Genomic DNA, 18,965 nt, shown 5'->3' with positions numbered 1-18,965 from the left:
CCCTACACTAGCTCTTCCAAGCACACACAGGCAGAATGAAAAAACGCTGCAGGGCTTCAGTTTATATATGGAAGGGGAGTGGTCCAGGGGGTGTGGGGGTGGTCCAGGAGGGAGAGCTTTCTGATTGGCTGCCATGTATCTGCTGCTCTGGGGTGAGAGGGCAAAAATAAGCGCCAGCTAAGGCGAACCCAAATTGGCGAACGTCGCGCGACGTTCGCGAACATTCGGCGGACGCGAACGGTCGATGTTCGCGCGAATTAGTTCGCGGGCGAACAGTCCGCGACATCCCTAATAATCTCTAGTAGGATTGGTGGCAGACAGATGAGGTGTTTTGTCCACTGCTGGTTTCTGTGGCATGGCAGTTGCTGTCAAATTGCCTGTCCGTGCCATAGCCATTACAGTTACCAAGAAAGACATCCAACCTAAAAGTTAGTTGAAAGCAAGTGCACATGGGGCACCCAGCAGTAAAGACCACCAGTGTACAGACACATATGCCAATCTATTAATGAGTATCACCAAAGGAGGGATGGTTTTAAGATGGAGTGCCAGTATTTTTTTTGTAAATGGACATAGCATACAGCATCGTTATGGACAAGCACATAAAGCTTTAGCTGCAATTTTCATTGTAATAACATTTTATCTTATATTTTGATGGATAATTAGATAAATCATATAGTATAACAAGGGAGTCTTCTTAAAGGAAAACTTCACCCCCAAAATAAATACTTAAGCAAGTATATCATGTTAAATGGCATATTAAAGAATCTAACCAAACTGGAATATATATTTAAGTAAATGTTGCCCTTTTACATTTCTTGCATTGAACCCCCATTTTGTGATGGTCTATCACCTGACCAGAAATACTACAACTGAACTGTAACAGGAAGAAGTGTTGAAGCAAAATACACAACTCTGTCTGTTAATTGGCTCATGTGACCTAAGAAGTATAGTTTATTTTATTTGTTTGTGTGCACAGTGAATCGTGCGATCCCAGGGGCTGGCCCTTATTTTTTAAAATGGCAATTTTCTATTTATGATAACCTAAGTCCTGTGTTTTACCTGGAGTGCGTTGCCTGTTTCTTATCTTCATACAACTGTCTGTGTATTCTTACCCTTTTAACTGGCCACACTATAAAACCAGATAAATTTATGAACTTATTGGGGTTCTGCTATATCAAATAAACTTTTGTATTTTCTGCATGCAATGTACTTTTATGCAATAAAAATGTGAGCATAACCTCTCATGCAGTAGGGAATGCAGCAATCATCCCCCACCATGTCCTGGTTTTGTCCGATCATTCAACCCCATTGGATGAAATATCAAGATTATTTAGCATATTTTTATTTAAATTTCAATATAAAACCTCAGACACATAGAAGAAAGATGAGATTTAGATTTGTAAAAAAAAAAAAACTCAGTGACAATAAACTGATTGAATCTGTAATCTCCTGAATTGCAAATAATGGCATTTAGAGGTCTGGTAGACTTATGTATGTATATTTTTGCCTCTAAAAAACCATGCATATGTTTATCTTTACTCTACTTTTGTAGTATAACAGGCAAATTTGTTATGTGTCTTACCACATATTGACTTTTACACGTGTTGTTAGAAAACAAACTGTAATACAGTTCTCAACCCCAGGCATATAAAATGGCAATAAAAAGACAATGATGAAAACACAATTTAAGCACAGACTCACATTAATATATACATGTGTATACTTTACCAAAAGTCAATAACAAGCTTACAATAAATCAGAGTAGCATAGAAATATACTCTGTGACATTCTATGTTGTTTTGAGTGTCCCCATACTCCCACCCCTGATGTCATGATGTCAGGCAAGACAATATTTTTTTAAGTAGGCACTATGCGCACCACATATAAACATGTGAATACAGTAAAGATTGACACTAACAGAAATACAATGATTTATTCAGACATGTAGAGCACTAAAGCCCACCATGTGTGTTTTATCTACAAATAGGAACTCTCTCACTGGCATAATGATGAGACAAAACGAGGAATAGTGCTGTATTACATGATTGACTTCAAATATTTTTTTAAGCCTATATTTATACATTGTACAACGCACTAGGATCAATTTAATTAGAAACCATTTAACGATTCGGTATATTTCTGGAATATGGGAGGAAACATCATCTGTATGTGAAACACCAGTGCCACTCTTTAATCAAGGATTACTGTACCTTTGGCACACAGAACTTCATATGAAACTGTATTAATGTTGTAGTATCATGCATGTCTACCAATATACATTTCATTTTCACTGAGAGCAGAAGTTTATAGATCTTTTTAGTTCAAGCCCACTCCTCTGCTACCTTATATTTAGGCAGGCCCACTTAGGCTCCCAACATAATTGCAAATAGAATTCTTCTATGATAGTTTCTGTTTTATGTTTATATTACTTACCAATAAACATCTTCTGTTTCTCACCAAACATTTATGAACATACCAAAAATCATGACATTTTTTCCTTGACTTATATTCTAATAAATAAGGTAAACAAGCCATTACCAAAACTGCTGCATGGATCTAGGGTTTTCTTCTTAAGGTGCAACTTTATAAAAAGTGGGTTTTCTTGCACCAGGAGGCTTGTTATGACATGGACTGTGCAAACAAACAGCCTCTGTATTATAAGAAGAAATCAATTCATGCCTGAGAAGAAGTGTTGTGCTGTCAAAGAAGAAGCTTCTTTGTGGCTCACATTCCTCAGCAAACAGTAAGGCTAATCAGTCACACATAGGGACAATAAGCTGTTGTAGGACTACAGCTCCACACACCAGATACTTCAGTGCTTGGGGCTCATACAGAGATTTTTTACACTCTGAATCTGATCATAGATCATGATAAAATATGCAGAGGTCAAACTAAGTCCACAGTGAAGAGCACCCTCTGAGCAGGGTCACTGCTGTAACCGGGAATGCCAGAATAACCGATTTCTACGCAGTGAATGTACATTCTCCTCTGAGATTCAACTAAGGTCATTCCTAAATACTGACAAGGGTCATTCTCAATTTAAGCAGTAGTAAATGAAAATAATTGTGCATATGTTTTGCACTTAAAATTTGCAGGTTCATATGGCAGATTTCTATTCACCAGGATCTAAAATTTTGGGCATAATGAAAACAACTTCTATTCCATCATTTCTGTTTCATCCCATCTGGACTACAACATGACGATTTACATTAATGTTCCATCAGAACATATATAAACATCCTGGCAAATTCACACAATTAGGTATGTATATACAGTATGCATGCATATACAGAGTGTCACGTTCAGTTCCCTAAATCCAGAACAGGTGCTAGGCTCCCTGATCTCGTTGGCTCTGCTTCAGCAGCAAGAAGAAGAGATGGATCATTTCGATGGGTGTCCCCGCCAAAGCCATCTGGCCTGTCTTGGGTTTAAACTCATTGCTGCCTCAATGTATAAAAGATTCTTATGGTCAGTGTAAACTGTGATAGTATGTTTAGAGCCCTCCAACAAGTGTCTCCATTCATCAAAGGCCCATTTAATAGCCAACAATTCTCTATTACCAATATCATAATTGGCCTCAGCAGACGAGAATTTCCTAGAAAAAAAAAAGCACATGGATGCACCTTGTTGGTTACTGGATGCCTTTGGGAAAGAACTGCTCCAACTTCTGAGGCATCTACCTCTACAATAAATGGTAGGGTTGTATCATGGTGACAAAGAAATTCTTTTTTAATAACTCAAAGGCTTGAATAGCCTCAGGAGGCAACATACTGGGAGGCGCACCCTTCTTGATCCTTACATTTCTCTAATTTTGCGAACAAATTATTCCTCCATAAAACCTCACGTACATGTCGGTGGAAAAAATTAAAATATCATCAAAATACACTACCACAAATAGTCAAAGTAAAGACCAGAAAATGTCGCTGATAAATTCCTGAAACACTGCGGGGGCATTGCATAGGCCAAACAATATGGCGAAATACTCATAGTGGTATCCCTGGTGTTTAAAGCAGTTTTCCACTCATCCCCTTCCCTAATGCGAATGAAGTTATATACACCTCTAAGATCAAGCTTAGTGTAGATAGTAGCATTCTTGACTTGATCAAATAACTAGCGGAAGAGGATAGCGGTTTTTGACTGTAATTTTGTTAAGGCCACGACAATCAATACATGGGCGAAGGCCCTCATCCTTTTTGCCACAAAAAAGAATCCAGCCCCTGCAGGAGAATTGGAGGATCTAATAAAACCTCTTTCCAAATTTTCTTTAATATAGTCTTTCATAGCATGAGCTTCGGGCAAGGAAAGAAGATATGTTCTCCCTCTAGGAGTGGAAGACCCAGGGATCAGATCAATAGGGCAGTTGTAGCACCTATGAGGGGGTAATGTTTCTGCGGCTCTTTTGGAAAATACATCTGCAAAATCAGCACAAGCAGAAGGTAAACCTTCCAAGGAGGTAACCGCCACCATTTGAGGAGAAATTAGGCAAGAATCAATACACTTAGATCCCCATTGAATAATTTCCCCAGTTACCCAATCTATGTGGGGATTGTGTACCTGTAACCAGGGTAACCCCAAAATTAGAGGAGAAGAAGAAGAACCCTTAATAATGTGAAAAGATAACTCCTCAACATGCATATTATTTGTACACATCGTTAATATCATAGATTTGAACCCAAGTGGACTTTTATCAATTGTCAAAATCCTCATAGGAGGAATAAGTGGTTGAAGGGGAATAATAGCTTACTGCAGCATCCAAGAAGTTCCCCGCCGCCCCCGAATCCACAAAGGAAGTAAAAATAAATATAGGAAGAAGATAAATATGTACCTCTTTCAGCCTGCCTTTCCCTTTGTCTCCTATCAATCTGGATGGCCAACCTCATAAGGTCATCCAGAGTGGACGGAGAAAGATAATTTACCAAACTGTCCCTGACAGACTCAGAGATCCCCATTCGAAATTGGCTACGAAGAGCAGTGTCATTCCACCCTGCCTCAACAGTGCAGCGGCGGAATTCCGTGCAGTACTCCTCTATTATCCTTTTCCCCTGGCGAATGGCAGTATCTGTAGAGGTAGCACGATCCAGGTCACTGTACAATATTGCCATGGTACTAAAGCATACCTCTAGGGAAATAGCGGGCATGGTCAGAGGAGGGTAACCTTAGTGGCCAAATCTGTGGGTCACCTTGTAGCAAGGTCATTACGAGGGAAAAACCTGAGGTACAATCTACATGCCTCTTGAAAAATATAGAATTTACTCCTGTCCCCATTAAATTTGTCAGGGAAGGAAATTTTTGAATCATGGAGATTACTCCTACTACCAAAAGAAGCAGAAGGCTACAACAGGAGGTTGAACTACAGGGTTCGGCATCTGTTGCACAGCATCCAACCTGAGTCATAGATTATGCAGGCCTTAAACCATATAATCTTGTTTCCGCTCTTGTTCCTCCAAGTTCTGCAGAAGGGTGGAGAGGAGTGCTTCAGTGGTAGGAGGAGCAGCGGCAGCATGACCTTCGGCATCCATCTTGGGCCCTTTGTATTGTCACGTTCGGCTCCCTAAATCCAGAACAGGTGCAAGGCTCCCTGGTCTCGGCCCTGCTTCCACCTGTAGCAGCCGCCTTTCACTTCAGGAGGAGCCCTCAGCTAATCGGATGCCGCCAGGTCTTAATAAGAGGGGAGCCAAGCAAGAGTTCTGGACTGGTACAGGGGCACGATCATTATCAAGATTAGGGACGGAAGGCACAAACCAGGAATCAAACACGAAGTAAACACACCCAGGATACTAGCAAGTAGACCTAACAACGGGCAATGAATTTGTGCTCAAAGCCCCATTATATATTCAAAATTCATGCCATTGATTTGACATCATGACAGTCGCGATGCACCAAAACCCGGAAGTGCCGCGTGCACGCCATAGTGAAACCGGTAAGAAGAAGAGACGGATCACTGCTGCGGGCGCCCCCGCCGCACCCCGCTGGCCCACTAGACCACCAGGGTGAGTCTTCACACAGAGCAAACTTACAGTATATGTCCACTTACCCAAAGCATAAGATTTATAAACTCATTAACTAATAGCCACAAAGGGTTTAACAACTAGGGGTTTATTTATCAAAGTTCGAGTTTGTAAGGTTTTTTATACCTCCAATAAACTCACAACTCGAATGTTTGCTCATTTTTTAAAAAACTTTAATGCAAAAAACTTGAATCAGTGCATTTTTCAGTAAAAAATAGTCTAAAAACTCAAATTTATTGGATAAACAAAACTCGACCTTTGATAAATCTGCCCCCTAATGTATTCTTACCCAGCTTCTCTGCAAATTCTCTAGATTCCTTCCACATTGGTTAAAGTTGGCAAATTTGACTCTTAAATATACAAATAAGCATATAAATACTATATTATTTATGTAGTTATGTATTAAAACATGCATCATTTATGCCATAAATAATCAGCTAATATATTTTTTATTATGAAAACAACAAAAAAACTGATTTGCTGTATATATATATATATATATATATATATATATATATAAATATGTCGAATAGTTATGCCATGTTGAATGTAACAAATCCACAAGCTTCTTTTTAAGAGTCATTGGGGCAGATTTACGAAGTCGCCTATGCTAGCAACAATTCAACAGAAATCTCCACTGCTGGGACATCGCCAATTTACTAACAAGTCTAGACGGCAATTCGCTAGCAAAACAGACCGTTGCAAGCAAAGTTTTGCGCCCCCTATAGCCAGGTGCATTTTTGCCCAGGCAAATGGTCCTAACTCCGCAAATTCACTAAAGTGTGAATTTTACATAACGTTAACTCTTTCACCAGAGTGTCCTTAGCCACCTTAGACCAGGCAAACTTATAAAATGAAGCTACATCCTCCTCAATCTTATGTCAGTGACATCATATTCTGTATGCCAGAAAGTTATAAAAGTTGTAAAAAAACTTTTCGCTAGGCAGAATTGAACGCTAATGCCAAGAAATGCTTGCACTGACAAATTAACGGTAGCGAAACTTCACCAGCGTTCGTCTGCTGAGACGCAACTTCACATTTTCGTGAATTAGTGTAGTGGTAATAAAATTGTGCCTGGCAAAGTGGCGCAAAGTGTGGCAAAGCGGTCGCTGGTGAAAATTCGCCCATTAGTGAATTTGCCCCATTGTTTTTTTCCTTTTACAAAAGAACGAAGACATGTTTTTATTCAGGTCAAAAAACTCCAAGGTGACTTTTAAGATCATCATATTTTGCAACAGGGGGTACTTTATTTATAATAGTACACAGGTTTCAGAAATTACATCACTAAGCTCCGATTATAACCAATGACATCATTAAGCATCAATTATAAGGACATATAGGTTAATGCCAATGATGATGGTGCAGCTGTTTTGGGAGAGAAGATAGCTAGAGGGTTGGAGGAGATTTTAAACAAGGTGTTGGGGGTGGGTTCAGTAAAGGATTCTATGGAAGTCAAGACAGTTTAGATGAGGTAGTGGGCAAAGGAAGAGAAAATGGTGGAGGAGATTTGGGTGGGGGTACTGTTAAGGACAGGGAGGAATAAACATGTCATATGTTTAATATGGTACTAGTATTGAATGTATGCAAGGAGTATGACTGGTAAAATGGGAGAGCTGGAGGTGCTGGAGGGAAAATGTGATATAATTGATGTGGCCGAAACATGGCTGGATGAGTCGCATGACTGGGCAGTTAATATCAGCAGCTATACATTGTTTTGGAGGGACAGCGGCAATAGAAAAGGAGGGAGGAGTATGTCTGTTTGTTAGGCAGGATTTAAAAGCCAATATAACAGAGAAGGTGCTGTTAGAAAATGAGTGGGCTGAAGTCTTATGGGTGAAGCTCTTCACCGATTGTAAGGAGTCCAGAAAATTAATTGTAGGGGTATGCTATAGTATAGTATAGCAAATGTGCAAGTAATTGAACCCCTGGGTAATAGTGACCATAATGTGATATCATTTCATGTCTGGTGAAAAAAACAAATAAACACTGGGACAAAAAAAAACATGAGTTTCAGAAAAGCTATTTGTGCCTTGAGGGCTGCCCTTCAGAGCATAGATTGTGGCATTATGTTTTCATCTAAAACACAGAACAGAAATGTTTGTCATTTAAAATGACATTAAATCGTTACTGTTCTCATTTTATTCCCTTAAGGTGTAAATGTAGAAGCGCTAACAATCATATACCTCCCAACATTTTGGAAACAAAAAGAGTACCAAAATTGTTAGCGCACATTTTGCAATGAATTTTTTTTTTACCATGCCCTTTTTTGGGGCCACACCCTCTAATTACCATGTTCATTTTACAAAATTTGGCAGGTTATGAAAGATTTAACATATTTCTGTGTTTTTTTCAGTTATTACAGTTTTGCTAATTAAGGTGAATTGCCCTTTAAGCTGTGAGTCTAACTTTTCCCAAGTGACCTGTTATCTTATATTGTTAAAATAACTTATTAACTTATCTCAAAATTGTAACAAAGGTATCTGCTGCTGTAGCTGTTCTGGGCTCTCTGCCAAAAGCCAATTAGGTTAGAAACTTAGTTTCTTTTTCTGGCTGTTCAGTGCAGAGAAAAACAGGACTTTCCAGTACAAATGGGGTACTGTGGGTTGAGCTGTCAAAAGAGGGACCTCTAAAAACGGAAGAGTTGGGAGGTATGGAATCACCCTATCTGGCTTAATATAGAAGTAAAAAAGTTAATAGGAAAGAAGAGAAAACTACAAGTTTGTTGGGACAGAAGCTGTATTTAATGAATATAAACACTATAATAAATGTTATAAAATAGAAATCCGGAAGGCAAAGATAGGTAATGAGGAGTGCATTGCGCCTGAGGCTAAGACTAACCCTAAAAAGGGTTGAGAGTGTTGCTACTTGAAATAATGGTAACATTATATAATTCATCTGGAATGATACCATTGGAGAAAAGCTGATGTCATTCCAATATTTAAAAAGGGATTACAATCTCAGCCTGGCAATTATAGGCCAGTAAATTTGACATCTGTGGTGGGCAAATTATTTGAAGGCTTGTTAAGGGATCACATTCAAAATGTTGTGCTAGTGAATGGCATAATGAGCAGCAATCAGCATGGCTTTATTAAGGATAGGTCATGTCAGACGAATTTGCTTGCTTTTTATGATGAGGTAAGTAAGATGCTGGACAGTGGGGGAACAGTAGATTTGATCCAGGCCCGGACTGACAATCTGTCTGTTCGGGCATTTGCCCAAGAGGCTGCTCTATTTTTTCTTTAAGTGGGCCGATCTTGATCTCTACACCTTATTAGAAAGTGCCACTACCTTTCAATGCATCAGGCGGGCTCTAGGACCGCTCCTGCATCCTCTCTCCCACTGTTGCTCTGCCCCTCCCACTCCTCTGTTCTGCTGCTGCCGTGCTCTATGCAGGCCCGCGCGCTATCAGGAGGCTACAGTCCCAGGCCCAGCAAGATTTAGATTTAAAGGGGGGCCGGCTGTGCTGCTCTTTCAGGATTAGCTGGCCCCCCTTAAAATCGTGAACATCGTTGAAGACCGGATCTCTCTCTGCACTTTGTTTCTGTGTCACTCTCTGTCCCTGTCCCTCTCTGTCTCCTTCTGCACTGTCTGTCCCTCTCTCTGTCTCTCTCTGTCACTCTGTCCCTCTCTCTTCCCCTCTCTCTGTCACTCTGTCCCTCTCTCTGTCTCTCTCTGTCACTCTGTCCCTCTCTCTGTCACTCTGTCCCTCTCTCTTCCCCTCTCTCTGTCACTCTGTCCCTCTCTCTTCCCCACTCTCTGTCACCCTGTCCCTCTCTCTTCCCCTCTCCCTGTCACTCTGTCTCTCTCTGTCACTCTGTCCCTCTCTCTTCCCCTCTCCCTGTTACTCTGTCTCTCTCTGTCACTCTGCCCCTCTCTCTTCCCCTCTCTCAGTCTCTCTCTCTGTCTCTCTCTGTCACTCTGTCCCTCTCTCTTCCCCTCTCTCGGTCTCTCTGTCCCTCTCTCTTCCCCTCTCCCTGTCACTCTGTCTCTCTCTGTCACTCTGTACCTCTCTCTTCACCCCTCTCTGTCACTCTGTCTCTCTCTGTCACTCTGTCCCTCTCTCTTCCCCTCTCCCTGTCACTCTGTCTCTCTCTGTCACTCTGCCCCTCTCTCTTCCCCTCTCTCAGTCTCTCTCTCTGTCTCTCTCTGTCACTCTGTCCCTCTCTCTTCCCCTCTCTCGGTCTCTCTGTCCCTCTCTCTTCCCCTCTCCCTGTCACTCTGTCTCTCTCTGTCACTCTGTACCTCTCTCTTCACCCCTCTCTGTCACTCTGTCTCTCTCTGTCACTCTGTCCCTCTCTCTGTCACTCTGTCTCTCTGTCACTCTGTCCCTCTCTCTTCCCCTCTCCCTGTCACTCTGTCTCTCTCTCTGTCACTCTGTCCCTCTCTCTTCCCCTCTCTCTGTCTCTCTCTGTCACTCTGTCCCTCTCTCTGTCTCTCTCTGTCACTCTGTCCCTCTCTCTTCCCCTCTCTCTGTCACTCTGTCTCTCTCTGTCACTCTGTCCCTCTCTCTTCCCCTCTCCCTGTCACTCTGTCTCTCTCTGTCACTCTGTCCCTCTCTCTTCCCCTCTCTCTGTCACTCTGTCTCTCTCTGTCACTCTGTCCCTCTCTCTTCCCCTCTCCCTGTCACTCTGTCTCTCTCTGTCACTCTGTCCCCTTCTCTCTGTCACTCTGCCTCTCTCTGTCACTCTGTCCCTCTCTCTGTCACTCTTTGTCTCTCTGTCACTCTGTCCCTCTCTCTTCCCCTCTCCTTGTCACTCTGTCCCTCTCTCTGTCACTCTTTGTCTCTCTGTCACTCTGCCTCTCTCTGTCACTCTGTCCCTCTCTCTGTCACTCTTTGTCTCTCTGTCACTCTGTCCCTCTCTCTTCCCCTCTCCTTGTCACTCTGTCTCTCTCTGTCACTCTGTCCCCTTCTCTCTGTCACTCTGCCTCTGTCACTCTGTCCCTCTCTCCCTCTTTCTCTCTCTGTCACTCTGTCCCTCTCTTCCCCTCTCCCTGTCCCTCTGTCTCTCTCTGTCACTCTGCCCCTCTCTCTTCCCCTCTCCCTGTCACTCTGTCTCTCTCTGTCACTCTGTCCCTCTCTCTTCCCCTCTCTCTGTCACTCTGTCTCTCTCTGTCACTCTGTCCCTCTCTCTGTCACTCTGTCTCTCTGTCACTCTGTCCCTCTCTCTTCCCCTCTCCCTGTTACTCTGTCTCTCTCTTTCACTCTGCCCCTCTCTCTTCCCCTCTCCCTGTCACTCTGTCTCTCTCTGTCACTCTGTCCCTCTCTCTTCCCCTCTCTCGGTCTCTCTCTGTCCCTCTCTCTGTCTCTCTCTGTCCCTCTCTCTTCCCCTCTCTCTGTCACTCTGCCTCTCTCTGTCACTCTGCCCCTCTCTCTTCCCCTCTCCCTGTCACTCTGTCTCTCTCTGTCACTCTGTCCCTCTCTCTTCCCCTCTCTCTGTCTCTCTCTGTCACTCTGTCCCTCTCTCTGTCTCTCTCTGTCACTCTGTCCCTCTCTCTGCCCCTCTCTCTGTCACTATGTCTCTCTCTGTCACTCTGTCCCTCTCTCTTCCCCTCTCCCTGTCACTCTGTCTCTCTCTGCCCCCCTCTCTCTGTCACTCTGTCTCTTTCTGTCACTCTGTCCCTCTCTCTTCCCCTCTCCGTCACTCTGTCTCTCTCTGTCACTCTGTCCCTCTCTCTCTCTCTGTCACTCTGTCTCTCTCTGTCACTCTGTCCCTCTCTCTTCCTCTCTCCCTGTCACTCTGTCTCTCTCTTTCACTCTGTCCCTCTCTCTTCCCCTCTCCCTGTCACTCTCTGTCATTCTGTCCCTCTCTCTGTTTCTCTCTGCACTTTCAGTCACTCTGTCCCTAGGAACCAGACGGCTTTAATTACAAACTGGAGAGCTGCTGAATAAAAAGTAATAAGTCAAAAACCACAATTAATAAAAAAGGAAAACCAATTGCAAATGGTCTCAGAATGTCCCTCTCTACATCACACTAAAAATTAAATTGAAGGTGAACAACCCCTAAGGCAGCTCTTTATGCGCATACATTTTTTCAGTTTTGCCCCAATATATGAGAGAATGTGTACAAGTCAGACCATTGCGTCTTTACATGTGGGCTGCTTTGATTTTTTTCGCCTGGGCTGCTTTTTACCCCCAGTCCGGCCCTGATGTGATCTATTTGGACTTTGCCAAAGCGTTTGATACCGTGACCAACAAACGACTGCTTTCTAAACTAAGGTCTGTTAGGCTTAATGAAGTAGTTTGCACATGGATAGGAAACTAGCTACAGGATTGGGTACAGAGGGTGGTGGTTAATAGTACATTCTCTACTTGGAGTAAGGTTCTTAGTGGGGTCGTTCAGGGCTCGGTATTGGGTCCACTTTTATTCAACTTGTTCATTAATGACTTAGGGGAGAGTATTGTAAGTTATGTATCAGTGTTTGCAGATGACACAAAACTATCCATCCCAATTAATTCCATCCAGAGTGCAGCATCCTTGCAACAGGATCTTGACAAACCGGGCAGCTAAGTGGCAAATGAGATTCAATGTTGATAAATGTAAAGTTATGCACTTTGGATGTAAACATATCCAAGTCACTTATACCCTTAATGGGGCTGCACTAGACAAATCCATAATGGAAAAGGACCTTGGCGTCCTTGTAGATAATAAACTTGGTTGTAGGAAGCAATGCCAGTCAGCAGCATCAAGGGCAAATAAGGTCTTGAGCTTTATTAAAAGGGACATTGATTCACTGGAGGAGGGGGTCATTCTTCCACTGTATAGAGCACTGGTAAGGCCCCATTTTTGGAGTCATGAAGGATTTTTTTCCCCCTCTGAGGCAAATTGAAGAGGCTTCAAATGGGGGGTTTGACTTCCTCTGGATCAACTAGCAGTTAGGCAGGTTAAAACAGAGTTAAAAGGTTGAATTTGATGGACGTGTGCCTTTTTTCAACCTAATTTACTATGTTACTATAATTTATAGGCTATTCATGGCTCTTGTGTACTATATAAATATAACGGACTTCTCAGCAGACTGTTGATTAGATGTTGTTTGTTAATTTTCCTTGTTGGGAACAGGAAGTAAAATGTGACTTTACTTTCAATTTCAGATATTTACCTTCAAATAATACATTTTAAAAAAAAAATCAGTATAAAACCCAGATTGGTTAAATGGACAAATTCTTAGCAACCAAAACATATTTGGTGCAGTGGCAATCCTGGCCCCTCCGCCGCCTGAGGCAGCAGCAGTTGCTGCTGCCCCCCTCCCCCAGAAATTCGCTCTTAAAGTACCAGGAGCAGCATTTTTGCTGCCCCTGGTACCTAGTGGGGCACTGCCGCCTGAGGCGACAGCCTCAACTCGCCTCATTGGCGAAGCACCCCTGATTTGATGATCACACACATTATAAAAATGTTACTAAAGATCACCCATGTTTAATACTAGAGAATGTAATTGTCTGCAAATAACTATAACAAAGTAACACTCTCTAACTGACCACCCCACATATAATTCAGCTGCTACAGACACTCTACCAAATTTCAGATTTCTTTATGGACACTTACACATGGGAGGGTCAGCTTACAGCTGTTCTGTTCTAGGAATTCCTCTTGATTTCACTGGAGGTTACCCAATCCAGCTGATAGAAGGGAGGGGGTCTGGCTATTATTTTGAGGAGGCAAAGAGGGGGTAGTGAGATGTAGGAGACATATGGATTTTATTTTCTGTATCTTGAAAGTAAGGCACTTAAACCCGCCCACCCCCTTTTGTTTCTTTGTAAAATAAGTCTGAAAATATCTGTTGCTGAAAGTTTCACAAAAGTAAATTTACCTAAGACAATGTAAATTAGGTCACATACAATCATTAATAATTAGAAAACTAGATATAAACTAGGAATTTACATCGCAACCAAAGCTTCTCTTTGTGCAACTTGTTTCAGCATCATTTTCATATCAAAACATGTGATATGAAAAACATTTCATGGAGTTACTGTGTAAGCATGGCAACTACTTAATACTGAAATAGTTTTTATTTTTAATGGGTATACAATGTTTGGAGGCACACCTTTTAGAAAATAGTAAAAACGTTTTTTTGAATAAAAATTAGAAATATTAATACAGGTATAGGATCCCTTATCTGGAAACCCGATCTCCAGAAAGCTCAGAATTACGGAATGGCTGTCTCCCATAGACTCCATTTTATCCAAATAATCCAAATTTTTAAAAATGATTTCCTTTTTCTCTGTAATAATAGAACAGTAGCTTGTACTTGATCCCAACTAAGATATAATTGATCTTTATTGGAAGCAAAATCAGCATATTGGGTTTATTTAATGTTTAAATGAATTTCTAGTAGACTTGAGGCATAAAGACCCATATTACAGAAAGATTCGTTATCCAGAAAACCCCAGGTCCCAAGCATTCTGCATAACAGGTCCCAATCCTGTACTTCATTAACTTTCATTTGATTCCAGTATTCCACCTACAGGCAAACACTATGCTGAGAAAAGTCCAAAGATTTTCATCTTTCATCAATGTTTTCCCAGCTCCCGAATATAAAGTGGGTATAATGCCAGAGCCTGTGGTAAATTGCATTATTACGCAAACAATGTTGTACTTATTGAGCTCTTACTACGAAAACCACTGTTTTTAGTGGCTGGTTATAATTTACACTTTCATTTACTGTCGTATGTTTTTAATCACAAACAAGGCATGTAAGTGTTCAATATTTACCAAATAAAATGTCAGAAGGGGAAAAGATTAATCGGTAACCACTCTAAAAAAAAAACCCTATTAACCCTACATATATAAATTAAAGAAGCAAACTATTATGAAACACAGCTTTTTTTGGAAGTGGTAAACTTATTCTCTTTCCTCCTTGGTTGTATAATGTGAGCCATTCAGGAAGTCAGCAATAATGTACAAAGTCTGCCAGTACTAAACTTTAAACTTTAGATGCAGATTGTATGTATCTATGTAGCCATAGCTCAGATATATTTGTAAAAGTGTGTGCCATGGTATTTAAACATCATTTTATAATCAGGCACTATGCAATTTTGGATATGCATCACAAATGGATGTATTTCTGGCAAAGATAATATATTTATTCAGTTTCTATACATTGCTGTATAGACTCGGCCAGTTATATGTGTCTTTATTTGGATATCTCCATTTATATAGAAAACAGATGTAACTTAAAGTACTATCTAGGCAAAAAGATGAAGATAATATGGCAGATTGAACTTGTGAGTTATGCACAAAAGCCACAGTAAAGAATACCACAAGCATTTTAGTAATTTTAGACTAAAAGGGAACTGAACAAGCATTGGTCCATATGACCCAATATTTTGATCAGAATCAGCTAGAACCCCCTCATTCAAGAAAAACTAATTGTTAAGAAAAACTGCCCATGCATTGTAAGTTTTATAAGCAAGTTAATATAAATGTAACATCTAAGCTGAGTGAGAGGTAAATAGAAAACTTGTGACTGATAAAAAAGTTAGAGAATAAAAATAACGGCACCCTTTTTTAATAGCATAGTAACATAGTAACATAGTAAGTAAGGTTGAAAAAAGAGACACGTCCCATCAAGTTCAACCTTTTAGTTTTTTTTTTAAATAATACCTGTGAAATACAGTATATGTCTTTAGCATTAAAGATGATTAAACATTCACAAATTTATTTTCTATGCAACCTAGGGCAACATTTATTAAAATAAATTGCATGTTAAAGATGTTTGTCAAATAAAGAAATCTTACCTGAGGACAGTCCTTGATGTAATGACCTTTGTTAAAGCAGAGGTGACACAGATAGTTTGGAGGGGGTCTTTTGCTGGGTTTTCTATTCTCGGAGGATAGAGAGATTTCGGAGAAATGTTCTGTGAGCGAGCTTAGCCCATCCACAATATTATTTAGGGACCCATATGGAGAGGCACTCTTATAAAGGCTGTTACCTAATGCCTGTAAGAGAAACAAATGTTTACAATTAATAATTAAGATGGAATACAAGATGATACTTGTAGCTACACAAATACATATACAGGTATGGCATACCTCCCAACATTTTGGAAATAGAAAGAGGGAAAAAATGATTTGTAGTGTGGAGCGCGGCAGAAATATTTGACAATACCATTTTACCATTATTATCATGTCCATTTTATAAAATTTGGCAGGTTATGAAAGTATGAACACATTTCTGTGTTTTTTTATGTATTATTACAGTTTTGCTAATGAAGGTAAATTGCCCTTTAAGCTGAAAGTCAGTTTCCTCAAGAGACCTGCTTATCTTAAATTGCAACAAATGTATCTAAGTATCTATTCTGGGCTCTCTGCCAAAAGCCAATTACGTTTTAGAAACTTTGTATCTTTTTCTGGCTGTTCAGTGCAGGAGAGCAAAGAGAAAGTCGGAACTTTTCAGTAACAAACCAGGGACTGTTGAGTTGTCAAGATCTGGACTGTCCCGCGTTTGGAGGTATGGTATGGGACCTATTATCCAGAATGATTTGGACCTGGGGTTTTCCGGATAATGGATCTCTCCATAATTAAGTCTCCTAGAAAATCATGTAAACATTAATTAAACTCAACACGATTGTTCTGTTTCCAATAAGGATTAATTATATCTTAGTTTGGATCAAGTACAAGGTACTGTTTTATTATTAACGAGAAAAAGGAAATCATTTTTAAACATTTTAATTATTTGATTACAATGGAGTCTATGGGAGACTTTCTGTAATTCAGAGCTTTCTGGATAACGGGTTTCCAGATAATGGATCCCATACCTGTACACTAGAACTAGTTAAAAACATATTTAAGACAGACTACAGTAAAGTATTTAAATCTACTGAATGTGTTTGGGTGGCCACTTGCTCATTGTTAAGCACATTAGGAATGATGCTTATGAATCCTAACATTAGCCAATGTCACAAAGCTTTGAATAAGAGCCTGTAAGACTGAGAATCAATGAATATTCCTCCTGAAGAGCCCAAAAGTTATAATAAAGCAGTTCTTTGAGACATTAAAAGGTGACACTAGGGGGCAAATTAATCAAGGGTCGATTTAGAATTCAAAAAGACCCACCGAAATTAAGTCAAAGTTTTTTTTTTGGTCTAATAGGTCCATTTTTGATCGACTAGGTCGAATTCGAATCGTATGGATCGAAGTAATAGGGCATCCAATCGAATTCAATTCGAAGTTTTTCGCAAAAAAACTTTGATTATTCAAAGTCCACCAATTCACTCCAAATAGGTTCTAGGAGGTCCCCCATAGGCTAAAACAGCAATTCGCCTGGTTTTAGATGGCGAAAGGTCAAAGTCAAATTTTTAAAGTGACAGTACACGATAAATTTTGATATTCGAACTTTTGCATTTTTTTCAAAATCAAATCGAATTAGGACTATTCCCTAGTCGAAGTACACAAAAAATAGCTTGAAATTCTAATTTTTTTCATTCGAAAATTCACCTCGACCTTTGATAAATCTGCCCCTAGGTGATTTTATGAAGAGACATTCTCATTATCAGATCAATTCTCACTATTTATTAACTACAAAATAGCTTTTTATGAACTCAGTGTAACTTAAAAATATGCATAAAAATGAGGCAGATTTTCCATTTTGGAAAATGTTTAAAAAACTTTGATGAACCCACCCTTTATTTGGCAAAGTATGCAACTATTGGGAGGCATAACATTTAGCAAAAACTGACAACACTACTGGCAGAACATTGCAAAATGATTTCATTCCACCGAAACACAAAGTGCAACAAAATAGTATCCACCCTGTAGTGGTCTCATTGTTGTTATTGCAATTTTACAATCTGTGATATTAATCATCAACTTGCTGTAATTGGTGTTTGCCTTCAGGCCAATGTGAGCCACTGTATTCAGGCCACTGTGAGCATGTACTGTATAAGGTATCTCTGATCACACAAGTATATGTTCATTCCTAATTTTCAAGAACTAAAGCGTAAAGTTAAAAAAAAACCCTACCACCCTACCCTACATAGACCCCGCTCCCTCCTCCCCCCCAGCCTAGCTGCTACCCCGGGCAAATGCCCCTAACTCTTTACTTACCCCTCAGTGCAGATTCTGTCCAGTGGAGTTCATGGGAGCCTTCTTCAGCCACTTCGATAATCAGCGCATGTGCAGTTGACGCGATACAGAAAATTGCTCCAACTGTGCATGCGCCGCAATTCCGAAGATTACTGAAGAGTAAGTACTACATTGATCCTGTGCCACCATCTACCACTATTTACTCTCTGTATACAAAGCTCATAATAATCACAAGGTCAGTGCAACACAGCACAGCAAGAGTATCCACCTGGCCAACTGCATGTATTATTTCTATGGCTAAATGGATCAAGTACTTTTATTGCTATGTGTTGTTTTACAAAATAAGTATACAGTTATTATGTGATTTATTACATGTAACCACATATGCTGCCTTAGGGCAATGACAAATGAGATTTTTCACCCCACAATTTTTCTTGTAGCATGAGCGACAAATTTCCTCTGAATGCTTCCCCTACAGCAGGGGTGTCCAAACTACGGCCCGCGATCCTTTTTTAATTGGCCCGAAGCAAATTTCAATGCCACTTGCAGGAGTGCCCCGCTATGCCAGCTGGAGGTGGGCATGGCACAGTCCGCGGAGGATCAGAGGAAGCCGCACCGCCTGCAGCCAGATGTGCCTGTGAGCTTAGAGCAGCTAAAAGCACTCAGGGTGGACTTGTTCTCAGTGAGTAAAGTCCCTATTACATGCGCTGCACTGCAACTTCCTGCCCTGTCCCAAAGTACTGCCGATCTCTTGTCAATCTGTCAGCTAACTCCCAGCATTCCTCTGTACTGCCGGCCACGGGCTATACACGTGTGTCAGGGGAAAGTTTGCTTTTATCCCGTGTGTCAGTGCAGGCATGACTAAACCATTCTCCCTTTGCCTGTTTATATATCAGTATGCTGTCCCAGCTGCTGGGTGTCTGGCCAATTGGGAATGC

At 40.8% G+C, this 18,965-nt stretch overlaps 1 protein-coding gene across 1 annotated transcript in view; it reads right to left on the bottom strand.

Moving 5' to 3' along the window:
* LOC108703996 (zinc finger CCHC domain-containing protein 24) overlaps positions 1-18,965 on the bottom strand; it is an 80,993-nt gene that overhangs the window by 35,841 nt on the left and 26,187 nt on the right. The window contains exon 2 of the mRNA XM_018240343.2: positions 15,742-15,942. Within this exon, the coding sequence (XP_018095832.1) occupies positions 15,742-15,942 (201 nt within the window). The remainder of the gene's footprint in view (positions 1-15,741; positions 15,943-18,965) is intronic.

Source organism: Xenopus laevis, chromosome 7L, assembly GCF_017654675.1.
Source record: "Xenopus laevis strain J_2021 chromosome 7L, Xenopus_laevis_v10.1, whole genome shotgun sequence".
Taxonomy (NCBI): Eukaryota; Metazoa; Chordata; class Amphibia; order Anura; family Pipidae; genus Xenopus; species Xenopus laevis.
The sequence above is the reverse complement of the archived record's forward strand: the minus strand, read 5'-3'. Positions and strand labels throughout refer to the sequence as shown.